Source organism: Polypterus senegalus, chromosome 17 (assembly GCF_016835505.1).
Source record: "Polypterus senegalus isolate Bchr_013 chromosome 17, ASM1683550v1, whole genome shotgun sequence".
NCBI lineage: Eukaryota > Metazoa > Chordata > Cladistia > Polypteriformes > Polypteridae > Polypterus > Polypterus senegalus.
This window is the reverse complement of record NC_053170.1, coordinates 76,406,960-76,427,872: the sequence shown is the minus strand read 5'-3', so window position 1 is coordinate 76,427,872 and position 20,913 is coordinate 76,406,960. Positions and strand designations below refer to the sequence as shown.

At 39.9% G+C, this 20,913-nt stretch overlaps 1 protein-coding gene across 1 annotated transcript in view; it reads right to left on the bottom strand.

Moving 5' to 3' along the window:
* LOC120518113 (importin subunit alpha-7) overlaps positions 1 to 20,913 on the bottom strand; it is a 313,398-nt gene that overhangs the window by 42,419 nt on the left and 250,066 nt on the right. Inside the window, exons 11-12 of the mRNA XM_039740716.1 lie at positions 13,248 to 13,373; positions 13,000 to 13,127 (exon numbers count right to left, since the gene is read on the bottom strand). Coding sequence (XP_039596650.1) covers positions 13,000 to 13,127; positions 13,248 to 13,373 — 254 coding nt within the window. The remainder of the gene's footprint in view (positions 1 to 12,999; positions 13,128 to 13,247; positions 13,374 to 20,913) is intronic.

Here is a 20,913-nt window from a genome sequence, read left to right as displayed (position 1 = left end):
TCGATATCCAAGTCTACCATAAAGAGAAGACTGCATGAAAGTAAATACAGAGGGTGCACGGCAAGGTGCAAGCCACTCGTAAGCCTCAAGAATAGAAAGGCTAGATTGGACTTTGCTAAAGAACATCTGAAAAAGCCAGAACAGTTCTGGAAAAACATTCTTTGGACAGATGAAACCAAGATCAATCTCTACCAGAATGATGGCAAGAAAAAAGTATGGAGAAGGCGTGGAACAGCTCATTATCCAAAGCATACTACATCATCTGTAAAACACAGTGGAGACTGTGTGATGGCTTGGGTGTGCATGGCTGCCAGTGGCACTGGGACACTAGTGTTTATTGATGATGTGACACAGGACAGAAGCAGCCGAATGAATTCTGAGGTGTTCAGAGATGTACTGTCTGCTCAAACCCAGCTAAACGATTGGGCGGCGTTTCATGATACAGATGGACAATGACCCAAAACATACAGCCAAAGCAACCCAGGAGTTTATTAATGCAAAGAAGTGGAAAATTCTTGAATGGCCAAGTCAGTCACCTGATCTTAACCCAATTGAGCATGCATTTCACTTGTTTAAGACTAAACTTCAGACAGAAAGGCCCACAACCAAACAGCAACTTAAAGCTGCTGCAGTAAAGGCCTAGCAGAGCATTAAAAAGAAGGAAACCCAGTATCTGGTGATGTCCATGAGTTCAAGATTTCAGGCTGTCGTTGCCAGCAAAGGTTTTCAACCAAGTATTAGAAATGAACATTTTATTTCCAGTTATTTAATTTGTCCAATTACTTTTGAGCCCCTAAAATGAAGGGATTGTATTAAAAAAATGCTTTAGTTGCCTCACATTTTTATGTAATCGTTTTGTTTACCCCACTGAATTAAAGCTGAAAGTCTGCACTTCAACTGCATCTGAGTTGTTTCATTTAAAATTCATTGTGGTAATGTACAGAACCAAAATTAGAAAAAAGGTGTCTCTGTCCAAATATTTATGGACCTAACTATATTTCTGAAATCCTTTACTGAGTTTGTATGACAAGACCTTCTTAAAGTTCAGGCAGTATATCAGGATGTATTTGGCATTTTTTTCCAGCAAATTTCTCCTGGCCAAATCAATAAATGTTTGCTACTAATAGAACATTGATCAGTTAGCGGTCATATGAGGACTTCAAATTCCTCTCTGACTGTTTTCATATTTGCTTTTTCCTTTGTGTCTAGCTAGATAATGAATGTTCTTATTAGAATATATGTGCATAACATCCTTAATTGTATTTTGCTGGTATTGCCTTCTACCTGTATTCTTCAGACTTCACTCTTTAAAAAATATATCATTCTTTTTTCCTACTTTTGAACTGAAAGCTGTGCTTTATAGAAAAGTACAATGTGTTGCTGCTGTGTCTTTTGTGTAAGTAAGATGAGACTAAGGGCCTGAACTGAGAACACTTTCACTTCTTTGGGCTCCCCTGGGGTCTCATGTATAAATGGTGCGTACGCACAAAAATGTTGCGTAAGAACGTTTCCATGCTCAAATTGCTATGTATAAAACATAAAACTTGGTAGAAAGCCACGCACATTTCCACGGTACCTCATACCCTGGTGTACGCAAGTTTTCCGCTCGGTTTTGCAGACTGGCGGCGCCCAGATTCAAAGCAGTGCTACTGTTCCTGTGTGGTTACCCTTTCTTTTTCAGATCTACATCCCTGACACAGCTTTATAAATACACTGAAATTAACCACATATTTGTTTATTAGTTTAATGCATCTGATTGTAATTAATCAGCAACAATATAATGGTTCACAGAATGGTCAAACTATTCTAAATACCATAGTGGCTTTAGTGTTGTTACTCTCACTGCACCTTCTTCTTTCAGCTGCTCCCATTAGGGGTTGCCACAGCAGATCATCTTTTTCCATATTACTCTCACTGCACCACTTACAGTATTTATATCACTGTATCTGAGTGGAGAAACAAAGATCTATAAAAGCTGAAAAAGAGAATTAATCAGTATACAGCATCAAGAACACGCTGCCTCAGCCATGCTGTCTATTGAACTGCTCTCACACGGCAAACGTTTCAAAGCCTTTCCTGTATGGACCTCGCAGATCAGAAACAGTTTCATCCCAAGAACTCTAAATGCACTCTCTGTGTCCATCAAGTGCTCCTTGTAGAACTGTTTGTACTTACAAGTATAATTACCTCACTGTAAACTTGCTCTACAGTTATAATATTGCACAACCTGTGCCACTTTATAAAGCGCGTATATACATATGATGACAATGTCATTTTTAAGATGAAATGCAGCAAAATATGTTTATTATACAGATAAAACTAACTTCATTTAAGTAATCTATATTGTTAATAATTGAACATGCCAGGACACGGTACAGCAGTGCTAGATAGGAGCTTGCGCTCCATTCACAAATTGTTCCTGCCTCACGATGGATAGAATAATTAAACACGTACTACAAAGCTATTTCAGTGTTCCATAAAAGTTTTGAAGAATCGCCGTTCCAAGCTTACAGGTGGCTTAACATCTATTACAGAGCTGACTGTGTGGCGATTGGGTATTTGAAGAAAGAAAAGTAAAGACAGGAATTAAGGGTTAGTATGTTTGAAAGAGACAGTACTGCTATAATAAAGTATTATATCGAAGGTTGCGCATGGCACAGCAAGCATCTTGCGTGAGACATGAATGATCACTGCACCACTGTGTTCCCATGTTTAATAACATGCTTTAACTCCTATCATCATGAAAATGATATCACCTATACCTCTCAGTATTTCAATTATTCAGAGAGCTGTAATATCACGAATGTAATGGATTCTGTGTCCTGTCAGAGGAAGGGAATGCCCAGAAGCACATAGTGATTCACACACATAAAGCACACAGAAGATCAAATACAAAACAAAGCATTTAACGCGCTACTTTAGTTATGATGGGATTTGAGAAACTAGTAAATTAAATGATTTTAAGACAAAGTTTATGATGTTCTACTTTAATGACAAAATAAATTACGTGATTAAAGTGGAAATTTCGAGATTAAAGTTGACATTTCATTCTTTTTTCCCCACTGTGTGTCTATTTTTTTTGTCTGTACCCTAATAAGCTTTCATATGACACTCAGACAGTGGGCTATGACTCACCTTTTCACGGCGACTTTGATATCTGAAACTTCTTTTTTATTTTGGGCACTGTGTGACTTTGTGAACTTGAGCTTTCGAGTTTCTCCGACACACTGTCACTTAATCAACTTCCTTTTGCTGATTATATCACTGTTTAAACCAACAAATAGTACGTTTTTCCTTGCCTCCACTTGGTATTTGCTGAAATTCTTCTATTTTCCCCTGTTCATTTCCCATTGTCTATTCACAGAAGGCTGAGCGTAAGGGTTATTTAAATTGATTTGCATATTTAAAGAGGCGTAATTCTGGGAGGAGTTGGGGTGGGACAGCAGTTGTGTGCATGTGTGTTACTTTTCATGCTGATCGGGATTTATGTAGCGGAAGAACGTGGAAGGTGACGAATGCAAAGATTTATGCATCTGGAATTTTCTGTGCGTACGCACATTCCTGCTTTCGTGCTTATGCCATGTTATAGTGTGAGTTCAACGCACGGCCTTATACATGAGGCCCCTGGGTTACTATAAACCTAATATTTAGCAGCTAGTTATTTAAATAAGGGAAGACTTAGTCTGGGTGGTAACAGTATTCTTTTAAAAGTGCTTAGGGAAATTGCACTAAGAATTCATCAGTTTTCTTTGCATACAGGCACATTGCAACATGTATTTTATAGATGTAGGAATAAAAACTAGCTGTCTTTGAACAGCGTCTATACATTATTTCAAAATATTTGTGGCTTATGCTGTGGAGAAATGGGTTAAAATTATTCAAATTTTATATTCACTCATTCTCTTTAAGCATTTTTTGTGACTCAGTAGCAGACTAAAAAACCCAGATAAGATTCACACCACCAAAATGGCGGTGATTTATTTGTTTTTTCAGTGGGAATACCAGAAATACACCCAGCCTTGGCCTGACTCATGCACAATCCTTTCACAAAAGAGGCAAAAAAAAAAAGCAACCAGTAATAGAATAGAAACTGAAGACTGTATTAAATAACAATAAATGAAATATAACTATACAAACTACAATGGCACCATCCCATTTCCTTTTACAGCAATATACAATAAACACGAATTCAACAATAACAAACTACTAACAGAAACCACACATGGTGAAGTCCATGAAAAACAGCAATTGATGAAATTAAATGATGGAGGTAGAACGTCCAGAAATCAGCATGCTATATGTGAATGTAAAGATCAGTCCTACTGGTATTTCCTGATGAGATGATGATGTGTGAATGGGATTAGGAGTGCTCTTTTTTTCGCAGGTTGACAACAAATCCTCATATAGTCTTCCTGCAGCAGGAAGACACCAGACAGTCAATACACCAACAACAGAAGACGATCCGGGACAGACAAAATCCAAAGGTAGTAAAATGGGAAGGCACACAAACAGGCAACTCAAGACACGAAACAACAAAAGATTTCTTTTTCTCTGTAGAACTGGCCTCCTTTTAAATCTCACTCCAGCCTTCTTGTCCCCAGCAGCCCCTGCACCCACAACAGACAACGAATCACAGCCACTGAAGCGACTGCTGGGAGTTGAAGTTTTCACTTCTCAGTACCATCGCAACAATCCCCACCCCCAGAGGCCAAAGTGCACGGCCGAACAAAGGCTTGAGGTTAGAGATGTTGACAGTGTCTACCTTTTTGGTCCTCGGCAATCCCCACTTTACTGAATAGGTTACAGGACCCTTTTTCTACATTATCAAAGCTGGGCCAAACCATTTTAGAGCTAGTTTAGCAGTGAATTTTTCAAAGGCTTTGGAGAGGGGATGAGTCCTAATGCAGACTTTCTCCCTTGCCGATCTTTCCAGACGGCCATTAAGTTGTCTGCCTAAAGCTAACAATGCAGGGGTCTTACCTGTAACCTCATGCAACGCAGTGTTCAAAGCAAACCGGAGCTCAGGCAGCCACATAGTCCAGTCCTGATGGTGGTCTCTGATGAAGGATGCAATAATTGTCTTCAGGGTCTGGTTTACCCGCACAGTGCGATTAGATTGGGGGTGGTATGCTGTCACCTTTAGGTGAACCACCCACGACTCGTCCCAAAAATTTTTCAGCGACTGAGCCATGAAAACTGTGGGCCCCGGTCTGTAATGATGTTCTTTGGCACCCCCCATCGGGTAAATATCTCATCCTTCAGGGTGGAGCATATCTTCTTAGCTGTGGCTTAACCAAGGGAATAGCTCCACCCATTGGGTAAAATAGCCCACAACAATCATTAAGGTAGGTCTTCCAGTCCTTACTGGCAGAAAATGGTCCCATTAGGTCCATGCCTAGGCTCTCCCCTAGGGTAGTGATGTTTACTGGCTGAAGATGTCCCAAGGGGAGACCAGGTGGAGTTTTGTATTGCTGACAGGTGGTACAAGTCTGGACATGGTACCAGAAGTCTGCGTATCATCGACCACCATGTGACAGCAAGGATTTTGAACAGTGTCTTCGTGTGATCAAGGGGAACATCGATGGGGCTATCACGGTAATATTGTAGAAACTTGGCCACATATTTCTCAGGCAAAACCAACTGATAATGGTAACCCTGATCTTTTGTTGGTTCACAGTGATAAGAGTGCCCATTGAAGCTCCCTATAATGTATGCGGTCAGGCCATCCCCCTGAGTCCTCTCTCAATCCCTGACATACAGGACTAGCAGCTTGTGATTGAACAGTGTCCTGCATGTTCAAGGGAAGATCAGGCCATGGGTTAAGAGACTGATATCGCACATACCACAGGTATGGGCTCATTCACCCGTGACAGAGCATCAGGCACAACATTAGAACTGAACTTTTGATAGCACACCTTGAATGTAAACTGTTGGAGGTGCAATACCCACCTGGTTAAATAGATGTGGTCTTCGGGTAATTGAATGCCCAGGTTAGAACCCGATGGTCAGTGTAGATTTCAAATGATGTCCCCTCCAGGTAATGACGCCACTTCTCTAAGGCCCACACCACAGCGAGGCATCCCTTCTCAGTTGTGGAATAATTGAGCTTGGCGCATTTCAGTGACGGCAAAGCATAAGCCACAACTCTTTCCTTCTCGTGAATAATTTGGGAGAGGACGGCGCTGAGCCCAAGGTCAGTGTGGGATCTGGCTGTGCCAGGATGGACGGCAATGACAAAGCCTTCTTAAGTGCTTCAAAAGAGTCCTGGCCCACCTGCAACTATTTCCAAGGGGACCCCCTTTCTCAGCAGTTGGAACAATGGAGCTACGATGTCAGCGAACCTTTTCACAAACTTGTGAAACCACCCAGCCTTCCCCAGGAATCGCTGGAGACTTTTTACCTCCTGGGGCACTGGGTAGTCAAAGATGTGCTTAATTTTTTTTTGGGTCCATCTGGATCCCAATTGCCAACACCACATGGCTGAGGAAGGTCGGACGGTCTTATAGAAATCTACACTTCTTGGTGTTGACAGAAAGATGAGACTTATCTAGTCTGTGGAAGACTGAATTGAGGTCCTTGAGATGTTTGACACATGGGAAAAACAATGGATGTCATCTATATACACAAAGCAAATCTTTCCAACGAGTCCCTGGAGGACCTGCTCTATCAGTTGTTGGAAAGATGGCCCTGTGTTTTTAAGTCCAAAGGAAATCACCCAAAATTGGAACAACCCCTACGGGGTGATGACGGCAGTAGTTTCAATGCTACTCTTCCCCATCCTCACCTGCCAATACCCGGACTTCAAATCTAGGGAGCTGAACACTGCTGCCCCATGAAAAGACTCCAAGATGTCGTGCACAAGTGGCATGGGGTATGTGAAGTTCTTCTTGTTCAGCTCCCTATAGTCTACAAATAAGCAGTAGGTCTCATCAGCCTTTTGAAAAAGCACCGCAGGGCTAGCCCACGGTGAGGTGGAAGACTTGCTGACCCCATCCACCAACATCTGGTTGACCTACACCTTGATTATTCCCCTTTTCTGAGGTGACACTCTGTAAGCTCTGTTTCGAACCGGGACTGGGTCGATAGTGTGGATGTTGTGACAAACCACCTCAATCCAACCCAGTTTGGTGTAAGAGTCCTCCCTGGCCATCGAACCTTACTTTTATTCTATGTTAATTAGTATTGCCTAATTTTATTTTTTTTTTTTTAATATATTTTGTCTTTTTTCTCTTTCTTCATCATGTAAAAAACTTTGAGCTACATCATTTATATGAAAATGTGCTATATATATATATACAGGGGTGCACATAACTTTTTCAGCAAGTTACTCAAGTGCGTACCATCAGATGGAGTTTGGTATGCAATTCAATTCAAAGAGCTTTATTGGCATAACCATAAACAGTTTTGCCAAAGAAATTGAAAAAATTGGAATAAAATAATTTCTATAACAGATTTAACAGTAAGGTAAAGAATTAGGGTAAAAAATAAATACAGATACAACAACAATAATAAAATAAAAATATAGCAGCAGCTTAAAAAACAGGTAAGAATCAGAAATACCTGATCACTCTATACAGAGTAAGGTTTTAATAAGTGCAACCTTCCTCACTGTCCTCCTCATAGTCCTCTACTTCAACTTCCTGCATGGTACATGATGCTACTGCAGATGCATCTTCCTCTTCTTGGTTAAGCCTCCATCCACAGGTCAACCACTGGTTTTGGGTCAAATGTCTCTGTGGTCTTCTTTGACTGGTGGATGTGCATTAGGGCCATAAGGTGAGCATGTGACAGACAAGATCTGTGCTTGTTTTTTATTATATTAAGATTTGAGAATCTCCTCTCACAGGCTGCAGTGCTCAAAGGCAGTGTAAGAGACAGTTTAACCAATTTGACAATGTTGGAGTAAAGATCTGGATTGCTTGTATTTATTATCTAGACCAAGTCATACACAGAGGATGCTGCCAAGCGTTTCCCTGTTTGCTTTAAGCGCATCCTTTCTGTGACAGTTGTGTCTTTGTCAAGACTCAGTCTGGCTTCATAATTCTGAAGAATGGTAAAAACTGTTGTGTTGCCAAAACGATGTAAATCTTGTACTGTATTTCCTGAGGCCAAGATGAAGGATCAAATACTAAGAAATGATCATATAACTTCAGTAAGTCATATCTGATTCCAAACTCCTCAATTAACCCCCTGAGTAAGTTTATCTTGTCCCTATCAGCATCAGCATTACAAACGGTATATAACTGTCCTATGGCCACCATAATATTCATTCTTACATTCTCCAATGCTCAGCTTTTCCTTCTGAAACACAATGGATGTGGTCTTCAAAATCTTATCAATGTCAAGCATGTTGCCCAGACAACATTGAAATTGGTCTGTGCAGATATGCTGCAAGTCACTGTTACCACTCATGGTCAGTTGCATTTTAAAGGCTAGCAATAATCTTGATATTTTCAGTAGCGTGTCATGCCTCCATGCAGACCATCTGATATTATGAAACTTACCCAATTTCACAAAGGAGATCCCGTTCTCTTCACACAACTTCTTAAGTACAGCTGTATTTTTTGCTCCATCTTTTTGTAAATAAAACTGCAGCAGCTTGACCACAGAGTGATTAAAGGTCTCACAGTATGGAACGTTGCGATCAGCTGATCTTCCACAGTTTTCTAGTGTGTGTGCAGTGCACTTAATGTGCACAAGGGAATCTCCTACTGCAGCCAGTTGCCGTAGTTTTGGAACAATGCAGTTGTATATACCGATATTAATAGCAGCCCCGTCTGTGCACACGATGACCAAAATTCTCTTCCTGGAAAAGTCCATCTGTTACAACCTGCGTAGATCGGTCAGCACCCAGTTTGATTAGGCCAAGGAACTCCGTGGTAAACTGCCCTATGTTGGACTGACAGAATGAAAATGATCTCCTGCTCAGTTTTAATGTCTTCCGATCCATCAAAAATCAGTCTCCAAAATTCAGCAGACTCCAACTTTGCTTTCAGCTCCACGCTGATAGTGCGTGTGATGGTCTGCATTATCCGTGTGGCCGCTTCATGTGAATGATATGCAGTTCCGACATTTACTCTTAGCCGCTCCATTAAAGGAATATCTTCGGCATAGGAAGATAGGGGAAAAGCGTGTTTAGCTTTATGAAAGGCAAGGAGAAAAACATTACACAGAGCTTGCCTTTGTTCTTCATTTACCTTTGTTCGCCATCTAGCTAGAGGGCGAGTGGAAATTTCTTCCTGATTAGCTTGTTTATTAGAAATAGCTTGTACTACATTCATCTGCTCCTTGCTTTTTTCATGTTTGCCAAATAATGGATGACTGAAATTGTTTGAGCCTGTGTAAAAGGCACTTGCTTTGTCTGCGATATGTGGATGCGAGCGGCACAATTTACACCACATTTCAGTGTGCTCATCATTACCTTCAAGCCACGGCACATCTTGGAGCCACTTTGAAAAAAAACTTTTTTTCTGCTATGGCTCGGCTCGTTTCTTTGCAGGTGGAGAAACGGCAAAGTAGCTGCTTAATGTCTGTTGTTTTTTAGACATATTGGCAACACAAGATAAACAAAACAAAAAAGAAAACAACATATATTAGCAACATGAGGTGTTGATGCCCTCTCTGACCGTCAGGTACGCGTCGCTGCCATAGGGACACAGATGACGTTACGCATTTTATATATACAGTAATCCCTCGCTATATCGCGCTTCGACTTTCGCGGCTTCACTCTATCGTGGATTTTAAATGTAAGCACATCTAAATATATATCACTGATTTTTCGCTGGTTCACCGCTTTCTGCGGACAATGGGTCTTTTAATTTAGGTTACATGCTTCCTCAGTTTGATTGCCCAGTTGATTTCATACAAGGGACGCTATAGGCGGATGGCTTAGAAGTAACCAATCAGAGCATGTATTACATATTAACTAAAACTCCTCAATGCTATAAGATATGCTTCCCGTGTGGCGCTTGTTTTGTTTGCTTCTCTCTGTCTCTCTCAGCCTGACGGAGGGGGCGTGAGCAGAGGGGGCTGTTTACACAGTGGCTGTTTGCCTAGAAGATAGGACGCTCCTCTACAAAATGCCGCTTTATCGCGGTGCTTCTGTATATTTAAAAGCAGGTATTGATTTTTTGATTGTTTGCTTTTCTTAGCGAGCGCTCTCTCTGACATTATCTGCTCTTCACGGTGCTCCTTTGAAGATAAGATATGTTTGCATTCTTTGAATTGTGAGAAAGAACTGCCATCTCTGTCTTGTAATGAAGCACAGTTTAAACGTTTGACTAAAGGGTGTTATTTCATGTCTAGAGGGCTCTAACAATGTTAACAGAGTGGGAGAGTTTATAAGGGCTTAAAATATATAAAAATAACCATACAAACATATGGTTTCTACTTCATGATTTTCACCTATCGGGGGGTCTGGAGCATAACCCAGCGATCGAGGAGGATTACTGTATATGTATATATATATATATATATATATATATATATATATATATATATATATATATGTGCTATATAAATAAATATTCTTCTTGTTGTGGTGAGTTGGATCAAGGCTGGATGCATTCCTGGGATCCCCACCGAAAAAAACAAATAAATCACCATTAAAGACATTGTGAATCTTAGTTGGGTTTTTTAGTCCGCTACAACTGATGATTATTTAAATGTCTGCAAGTATATATTTTTCCCTCTAGTACCTGTGGTTGTGTTACTCCTTGTTTAATATATCGGCTCCAACTGACTAATTCCAGATCTTCATAGGGTGAGCTAATCATATGACATTGGAAGAAATATGTTCTCCCAGGATACTAAAGCAATGCAAAATCCTAAACGTATTTATGTGGGACTGTGTTGTTCCTTACATATAGATAAACAAAGTGTTGCTATAACAACAACATTTATATAGCACATTTTAATACAAAAGAATGTAGCTCAAAGTGCTTTACATAATGAAGAATAGAAAAATAAGAGACACAGTAAGAAAATAAAACAAGTCAACATTAATTAACATAGAATAAGAGTAAGGTCCAATGGCCAGGGGGGGCAGAAAAAACAAAAAAAAAAAACAAAAACAATAGTCTTCTGGTACTTTAAGGCAGTTGTTAGGTTTGTAGTTACAGAGATACCAGGAATTACTAGGTAAAGCTTTAGCTTTGTTTGCTTGATCCAATGGAAGACTGGCCCCTAACCTGAATGTAGTTCTCATGGGATCTGAAATAACACCAGAATAGGACCAGTGCAATTTCAAGTGCATAAGATTGCTAAACAGCTATAAACAAGTGATAACTCATCAGAACTGGTCTACAGCTGTGATTTAAAATAAATGCCCCTCCCAGTTATACAGAGAGTGTGTTTGAGTTAGAAGGAAGAGTGTTGGCATTGGATTGACTGTTTTATTGTTGCTCTGAATTCCTGAAGATCCTTTTTTGTACTAATTTTTACTTCATTAATAAGAGCAAAATTTGAGGGGAATGGGCAGATAATAAGTTAACTTGTTTCACCTGACCAGTATGTAGGATGCCTAGCAGAAACCAAAGCATACAGAGAAGTGTGCAAATTGCAACAGATACACACATTGTAAATGTAGGAAGGACTGTCCTTGCATGTGTGTGAACTGTGAGCATTTGAATTTGATGATTGCATATAACACCGACCTGACCTCTGTGTACTATTCTTTCCTCTGCATGGCATGTTCTGGAGTACAAAAGAAATAGCATACAGCAACATGTGGGGACTGGCAAGACCTTGGGGGGGGTGGTCAACACCACCGCACGGTCACTGTTCTACGTACTATACAGCTAATAAAATGAATAATTCCAAATATCATATATACCTATGTCTCTGCTTTATTTTTGACATCATAGACCATAAGGCACATACTAATTCAGCGTGAGCAGGAACACTCAATAAAACTGAATAAAAAAAAATCAAGTGACAGTGAGATACGAAGGCGGCAGATTCGCCAGTGTTTGTGTGTCAGCTTTTATCCCTCCAGATCAGAGAATGTCCAGTTCCATTGCTTCAAAACACCTCTCACATCTACAGTTATTCCCAGTTTCAAATAAAACTAACAGCATCAGATCCCTAGGGCGGTAGTATGTATCGTGATCGTGACAGAGAATAAAAGTGAAAAAAACAAAGGTAACTTTTACAAGTCCTATAAATGTACACCATCTGTTACAGACACAAACCATGTGTGTGTGTGTGTAGTGTATGATATAAACAATAAGCTGACTACTGAAAACGGCAAATATAGAAGGCAGTCTGGATCGAATCGGGGACTCTTGATTACAAGTCAGCAAATCTTACCGCTATGCCACGGAAGCTGTTGTCTTTTCCTTGAACCTTTTGTGAAAGTGTTTATTTGATATTTGGACTTCAGGCTTCATACATTATATAGTTTATGCCTATATTTTGTTACTTACTACTAAAATATGAAAAACTTTTCCGTTTTAAAAACGTGTTTACACAGATTATTGTAGAAACGGAACACACATGAAATGCATGTGTTCCAAATAACGATCTATTATTTCCACTTTAGAACTCCAGCACTTCACTCCCAGATAATCAATCAAGGCACGAGCTGGGAGAACTTTGTGCTCGTTCTAAGGCGGTGGGGCATGGGATACCAGGCTGCTTGCTGCTTGTCTTTATCGGGACATTTACAGAACAAAAGACGCTGGCAGAGAGGTGCGAACTCATTTAAGGTAGGCCAGATCTACGAGTTTTTTCATAGGCTCTGGGAATTCTAGTGTTAAAACACAATTTAACTTTTACAGAATTACAGGTGGAGCAAACAATGAACTAAATCACTAAATTTTTTTAAAGTTGTTTTAAAACAAATTTGTAAACAATTTTGGGTAAGTTTCATTGTGATTACGGAGTTAGAGCTTGTCAGTTTTTACTTTAAGCCAAATACATCTGTGAACTTCCATATTTTATTTAGGACCAGTATAATTTCAAGTTTAGAACATTAAATAGACTTAAGTGATGTCTCACCTAATTTGATCAGGTGTTCCTCCTGATGTAGCATTCGTGATGGCCCAGGCAGCTTCTTTTCTTGTTCGGAACTCAGCTTTTTGTAAGATATCTATTAGTACAGGGAAAATGTTTGCATCTATAACAGCCTAGAAGGTAAAGGTAAAAGAACATTATTAAAATACATTGTATAGTATTTGGTATCAAAATTCATAATATAGCCAGAATAACCATTGCCATTTCTTTATTGGAAACAGTTCATGAATTACCTGGATTTGTGATCTGTTTCCAGCTGTAATATTGGAGATGGTCCAACAAGCTTCCTTACGAATGGATTCCTTTGGACTGCTTAGCAAGTGCAGGAGACACGGAAGAGCAGAGCAATTCAGGACAACCTGCCACAATTCAATCTTTCATTAGCATGAGGAAATACTATATTTTAACATGACAATATAGACGATAAACTAAATTTTAAGATTAATATGAACTTTCAATTTGCAGTTAGAGGAACCACAGAACTTCAAATGATATTCAGGCCAAATAAAACAACACATAAAAATGACAAAATACTATAGAAAATAACAAATGCACTTGTTACAAAAATGCACAGTGGTTAATCTAAAAAGAAACACACCCATGTTACAGAACAATATTGTCTTCTTGGTCTCTTTAACATATAAATAAACATGGGTTAATTTCTAAGTAGAAAATAACACTAATGTCTGAATATTATACTGATTAATAAACATTCATAAAAAACATAGTAAATTCTTTTTTGTGGTGATGAAACAAAGAACACGAACCAAGTCTCAGCAGATGCTGCAATTCTGTATTCTGTAATAAGTAACCTCACTACAGATTACCAAAGTGCTTTCATTACAATATCTGGAGATTTTAACCTAGCTTCAATTTACTCCACCCTCATCAATTTTTACCAGTTTGTGGACTGTAAAACAAGAGAAATCAGGACCCTAGACTTGTTATATATGTTAAAGACATATATAACTTAATTTTCAATTAAGTTAACTGCCCTCTTATTAGCAACATTTACAGAAGCCAGAGACAAAAAAAAAAACAAACTGTACCTCAAACTTTTCGCCAAGCATTAATTATTATTTCTCCTAAGAAAAACAAGGACTTATTACAATATGGATCATGAATAATGATGTTAAGATACTCTCTAAAGCCCTAAACTAGAAGGATTGAGAAAGTGCTCCCTTAGTAATATCACAAGACCAAACCAGATTTATTAAAGGTGGACATTTGGCTTCCAATCTTTGACGCCTATTTAACGTAATATATTCACCTATAAAGTCCAACACTATGGAGACCATATCTTTGGAAGCAGAAAAAGCATTTGATATGGTTGAATGGGATTACCTCTTCATTACTTTGCATAAATTTGGGTTGGCCTGAACATATGTCCATGGATCAAACTATTGTATGCAAGTCCAGAAGCTTCACTTTGTACAACCCCAAATCAGAAAAAGTTGGGACAGTGTGAAAAATGTGAATAAAAAAATAAAGCAGTAATTTACAAATTTCCCTTAACTTTTATTTCATTGCAGACAGTATGAACACAAGATAATTCATGTTTTTTTTGGTCAAAATCATTTGTTTTGTAAAGAAACATCCATTCTTGCCATTCAGGCTTGCAACAAATTCCAAAAAAAGTTGGGATGGGGGCAATTCAGGGGTAGTAATGAGGTATAATAACTAAATAATGATGTGATTTGAAACTGGTGATGTTAACAGGTGATTGCAATCATGATTCGGTACAAAAGCAGCATCGAGGAAAGGCCTACTCCTTTAGGAGCAAAGATGGGCAGAGGATCGCCAGTTTGCCACCAAGTGCGGGTAAAAATCTTTGAAATGATGAAGAAAAACGTTTCTCAAAGACAGGTAGGAAGAGATTTGGGCATTTCCCCCTCTACAGTGCATAACATAGTGAAAAGAATCAGGGAATCTGGAGAAATTACCGTGCGCAAAGGCCAAGGGCGCAAGCCTAAAGTGAATGGCTGTGATCTCCGAGCCCTGCATTAAAACCGTCATTCATCAATAAATGATATAACTGCGTGGGCTCAGGACTACTTCAGGAAGTCACTCTCAAGCACTACAGTACGTAGTTACATTACGAAATGCCAGCTAAAACTGTACTGTGCCAAAAGGAAGCCCTACATAAATAGTGTCCAGAAGCGCCGTCGACTTCTCTGGGCTCGGAGGCATCTGGGATGGTGCATTGTGCAGTGGAAACGTGTACTGTGGTCAGACGAATTGGTTTTCACATCTTTTTTGGAAGAAATGGACGCCGTGTGCTGTGGACCAAATAGGAAAAGGACCATCCAGACTGTTACCAGATACAAGTCCAAAAGCTTCGGCAAAGGTAACTTGCACTTCTGCAATGGCACCATCAATGCTGAGAAGTATATCTCAGTTTTGGAGGAACAAACAACAACATCTTTTCCAGGGACGCCCATGCTTATTTCAGCAAGACAATGCCAAACCACATACTGCGCGCATAACAAAGGCATGGCTGCGTAAGAAGAGGGTGCGGATGCTTGACTGGCCTGCCTGCAGCCCTGATTTCTCTCCTACAGAGAATGATTGGAGCATTTTGAAACGAAAAATGCGTCAACAAAGACCCAGTACTGTTGCGCACCTAAAACGTTGTTTGCAGGAAGAATGGGACAAACTAACACCTGCAACACTTAGTCACTTGATTTCTTCAATGCCTAAACGTCTTTTAAGGGTTGTTAAAAGACAGGGGAACTGTACAAAGTGGTAAATGCTGTACTGTCCCAACTTTTTTTGAAATGTGTTGCAAGCCTGAATGGCAAGAATGGATATTTATTTACAAATCAAATGATGTTGACAAAAAAAAAAAACATGAATTATTTTGTGTACATACTGTCTGCAATAAAATAAAATTTGAGGAGAATTTATAACTTTCTTTTTTCTTTTTTTATTTACATTTTCCACACTGTCTCAACTTTTTCTGATTGGGCTTGTATTAACAACATCATTTCAAACTACTTCAAAAAACAATGTGGTACTAGACAAGGATCAACGCAATCTCCATTGAGCAATTGGTTGTTCACTTTAGAAATGCATCAGAGATAAAGGGGATTTTCAGAGAAGGACTTGAACAGAAAATATCATTATATCCAGGCGATATGGATATTAATGCATATTTCAGACCCATAAAATTCTGTGCCTATAGCCCTAAATGTACTAGCCAAATTTCAAAAGATATATGGACTCAAAATGAATTTGAACAAAAGTGTGCTTTTCCAGTGAATTCTCCAGCAAGCAGTATTAGATTAGACACCTTCCCATTTATCATTGCAGATCAGTTTAAATACCTAGTGGTCAACATCAAAAGTAAAGATAAAGCTCTTTTTCAACAAAATGTTGCTGTTTGCATGGACCGAATTAAACAAGATGTGCATAGATGGTCTACCACTGTCAAGATGAATATCCTCCCTTAACTTCTGTTCCTATTTCAAAACATTCCCATATACATTAACAAATAATTTTTTAAGAAATTAGATTCAATCATAATCATTTATTTGGAATCTGAAAAATCCACGCAATAAAAAAGGAAACCCTACAACGACCTAAATCAGAAGGCAGCAAGGCTCTTCCTAATTTTCAGTTTTATTACTAGGCAGCAAACATACAAGCTATAAAAACCTGGACATTGACACAAAAAGATTAACACACACTAGCTTGGTCTTCAATAAAAATGAAATCTTGCAGTACTTTTTAATATTCCTTGCTTTGGAAATACAAGGTATTGTCAATATACAGGGTGTGCACAAAGTCCGTATACCCCTGTCTTTAGGAGCAATTACAGGAATAACCATGACAATTTGGTTCCTGTGGACATCAACCCAAGTCTTCCCAGTATTTCGAGGTGTGTTTCCGACATCCTGTCTGGTGCTGCCACTCAAGAAATCACAACAACGTGGCGGTCGTTCCAAGACAAAGAGATGGGTGACACAAGTGTTTTCACAATCGAGGAGCGCTTGGTAGCCACTGTGTGGGTTAATGAGCGGCCTGTTACTGGGAAATCGATCAAAAATGTCATGGATGACTTTGTTGTGCATTTTGGGAAGGCATTGCCAACAAAGAGGACGCTGTTGCAGTGGGAGAAGGCGGCTTTTGCAACAGGCAGCGTCCGAGATGAGCCGCGAAGTGTAAGGCCATCCACAAGGCATGAAACGTGTGCAGATGTGGCAGAGTCTGTCCAACGATCCCCAGTCCACTTGTAAACGTGCTGCTGAGTGGAATAGTGGAATCAACATTGAGAAAACACATTAAACAGGACTTGCAAATGAAATGTTGGCGTCCATTGCACGTTAATGAGTTACCAGATGCCGACTTGGCCAGACGTCAGGAAGCTTGTGATCTGATGCTGCACCAATTTCCAACAAATGCTGAGAAGGAAAAGGTTATGTTCTCTGATGAATGCGTGATTTATAGCATCTTCCGCAATCGAAACGTGTGTTTTTTCTGGGGAAAAGAAAATCCACATTTCTTTCAAGAAATTGAGCATAACCCACCACACGTGATCATCTGAAACATGCGGTTCAGGCAGCGTTCCAGAAAGTCACCCCGCAAATGTTGCAGAACATGAGCAGGAGAACCTGGCGGCGCATTCGGCTGTGCAGGGATCATCGAGGGACCCATACATATGTTTATTTTTGGATTCCTAAGAGGTGACCTTTAGCTTTCAAAATCCTCCAAAAGATAGGGGTATACGGACTTTGTGTGCACCCTGTACTAACAACCAAATGGTCCTTCATTAACACAGAATATGGAACCAATGTAGAAAACACTTCAAGTTAGAGAATATTTTATCTGTGGCACCTCTACATGATAACCACCTTTTTCCACCGTCTCAAACTTATACAGTTTTTAATGTTTGGAAAACGAATGGGATTAAATCATTTAGAGAGCTCTATATAAATGATGTCTTCGCAAACCTATGAACAATTACACTCCAAATTCAGTCTCCTATCAACACAATTTTTCCAGTATCTCCAAAGCAGAAACTCTGCCAAATGAAATCTGCCCAATTTTCCTCACCTCCCACATAAAGAGATATTGATCAGTCTTGGGGACAGCATTTGTATAATATATAAAAACAACAAAAAAAAGTCCCTTCCTTTTAAAGATCCTAGGGTACAGTGGGAAAAGGATCTCTTACTTAGCATTTCAGAAATGGAGTGGAAAGCAGCCACACATAGAATCCACTCTAACTCCATATGTGCAAAGCATTCAATTATTTAACTTAAAATCTTTTATCAAGCACATCAATCTCGCTTAAAATTGTCCAAAATATTTACAGGGCAGATCCAACCTATGAAAGTTGCAATCAAGCTCCAGCTTCACTAGACCATATGTTTTGGGCATGTACCAAATTAACATCATTCTGGACAAAAACATTTAAATGCCTATCAGACAGCCTAGGTGTCACAATCACCCCTAACCCTATAACTGCTGTTTTTTGTGTATTCCCAGATGGGCTTAAAGTGGAGAAGGACAAACTGTAATTGCCTTTACTACTAGCATGAAGGCTTGTCTTGCTGAAGTGGAAGAATCCTAACCAACCTCTTTTAAGTCAGTGGGTAACTGATATAAGATTTGAAATTGGAAAAAAATCTAATTTTCACTTAGAGGATCTGTTCAATACTTTTTAAAAACCTGTCATGACCTAATCAATAAAACCTCTGAAACCCCTCTTAAACACTTTTTTTTTTTTTTTTTAAACAGTGATACAATGGGAAACAAATAATTAACTCCTCTTTGGTCAAGCAGCTGCTGGCGTGCTGCTGCTACCATCATGTGTGATCTGCAATTCGCTCGCCTACCCCTAACTTCCCCTCTGCCAGTGGTATGCGCTGTTGTGAAGAGGGGGGCTGATCGCACCGAAAGGAGACACAGCCGCTCCTCCGAAACCCCTTTTAAATGGTGATACATTGGGAAACAAATAACGGGTGTTTTTTTCACCTCCTCTTTGCTCGGGAAGCCGTTGGCTTGCTGCTGCTGGTGATCTGCATTTTGTGTGGAGCTTCTAACGTTTAAAAGCCTGTACAGCACCTGAATATTTGATCTGTTTTCGCTGATCTGTTATTTCCCAGAGTTTTATTTTCAGTTTGTTGACGCGGCTGCTCCTTTGAAACCCCTCTTAACATTGGGAAACAAGTAACAGGTGTTTATTTTACTCAAATTTTTTGAGACTTTCAAATTTTCCTACTTCCATTATCTCTAACCTGCTCTGAATGTATATCACGGGACTTGCATCTGAGGGTTGTAAGAATGACGTGACTTGTCTGTCTTGTGGGAAGTGAAAGTGTCTCTGTCTCTCCATTTCTCTTCAAAATGTCACGTATAGTCCCCAGGAAAAAGTCTTGTCGCAAGTTTGTTTTTTTTTTTTGTTTTTTTAAATAATAGAGAGAAATGCTTATATATAATGTGTACTTTGTTCATTTTTCCCTCAGAAATTCAACTGAAAAAGGATGAATGCACCTACTGAAGTCCGCAAGAAGTTGATGGATCAATTCTCCCACAGCTGGAAGGGCAAAAGTTCTTTGGAAAAAGCCCAGAAGGAATTCAAATCAACCATTACATTTCCACCTATTAGAACAGGAGGGTTCCAGATAGATGATGATTAGCAAGACACTAGAGCAGCAGAAAGCTTTTTCTATGGCCCTGTCTGCAGAAGGTGTAACCTTCTAATTCCAACCTGGCAAGATACAGTAGAACCTCGGTTCATGAATGTCTCGGTTCATGACCAAAAAGTTCGCCAAACTTTTGCCTCGGTTCACGACCACACACTCGGTATACGAACAAGCCAGTTTCCCTTTCGGTTTGTGCATGCCGATGATTTCCAAACATGTTGCATTGTTCTCGGTCAGATGTGCCTGCCTGTTACTGAGAGAGAGAGAGGGAAGGGTAGGGTGCTGCACATGCGTGCCTGCCTGCCACTGAGGGGGGGTTGCATGCCTGCCTGCTGCTGAGAGAGAGGAGGGTGCGTGCATGGGTGTGCCTGCCTGCTGCTGAGAGAGATGGGGAGGGTGCTGCACTGCCTGCCTGCCACCTGCTGTTTAAGGAGCGGGGGGGGGTTAATGGGGGGTGCGTGCCTGACTGGGTGGATGGTTCATACGTGCCGATTACTGTATTTAAGCAGAGCCGCTCCCTGTTCATTGTTCTCAGTCAGACTTGCGTGCTTTACAGTATTTCATGTGCTTTTGCAGTTAACTATGGCTTCGAAGCAAGTGAAGAGTGGTGAGAAGAAAGTTTTGAAGAAAATTGAAATCGAAGTAAAGAAAGATATTATTGAAAAGTTTGAGCGTGGCGTTCGCGTTACTGATCTTGCCGCCGAGTACAAGAAGTCAAAATCTACGATTTCGACTATTCTAAAGCAGAAAGAATCTATTAAAGCAGCTGATATTGCAAAAGGAGTTATAGCGTTAACCAGGCAGAGGCTTCAAGTGCTGGAAGAGGTGGAAAAACTGTTTACCAGTTTACTCATTTACCAATTTGAGAACCCTTGTGCTTTCAAGCAGCACAATGTAAACAAAGCCAGATTGCCAGTAATGTGGAGGTCAAACATGAAGGGTTGGGTCACAAGGACTTTGTTTTTGGAATGGCTGCATGAGGCTTTCGCTCCCACCAGGTAAACAGCTAAAAACACCAGAAACCCAAGAAATCACAAGAGAGAAAACACCTGAAGGAAAACATCCCTCCATTGCGGAGCCGGACTCTCCCTCCTCTCCACCCAGTTCCTCCTCACTTCATGCCAGAACTCGACTAATGCAAGGTTAGTTTTCTTGGTGGTTTTTGTATTACAGATTTTTCAAAAGTTAATTTTTCAGTTCATAGCATGAATTGTTGCAATGTTACTTTTCTCTTTTTTCAAATGTTCCT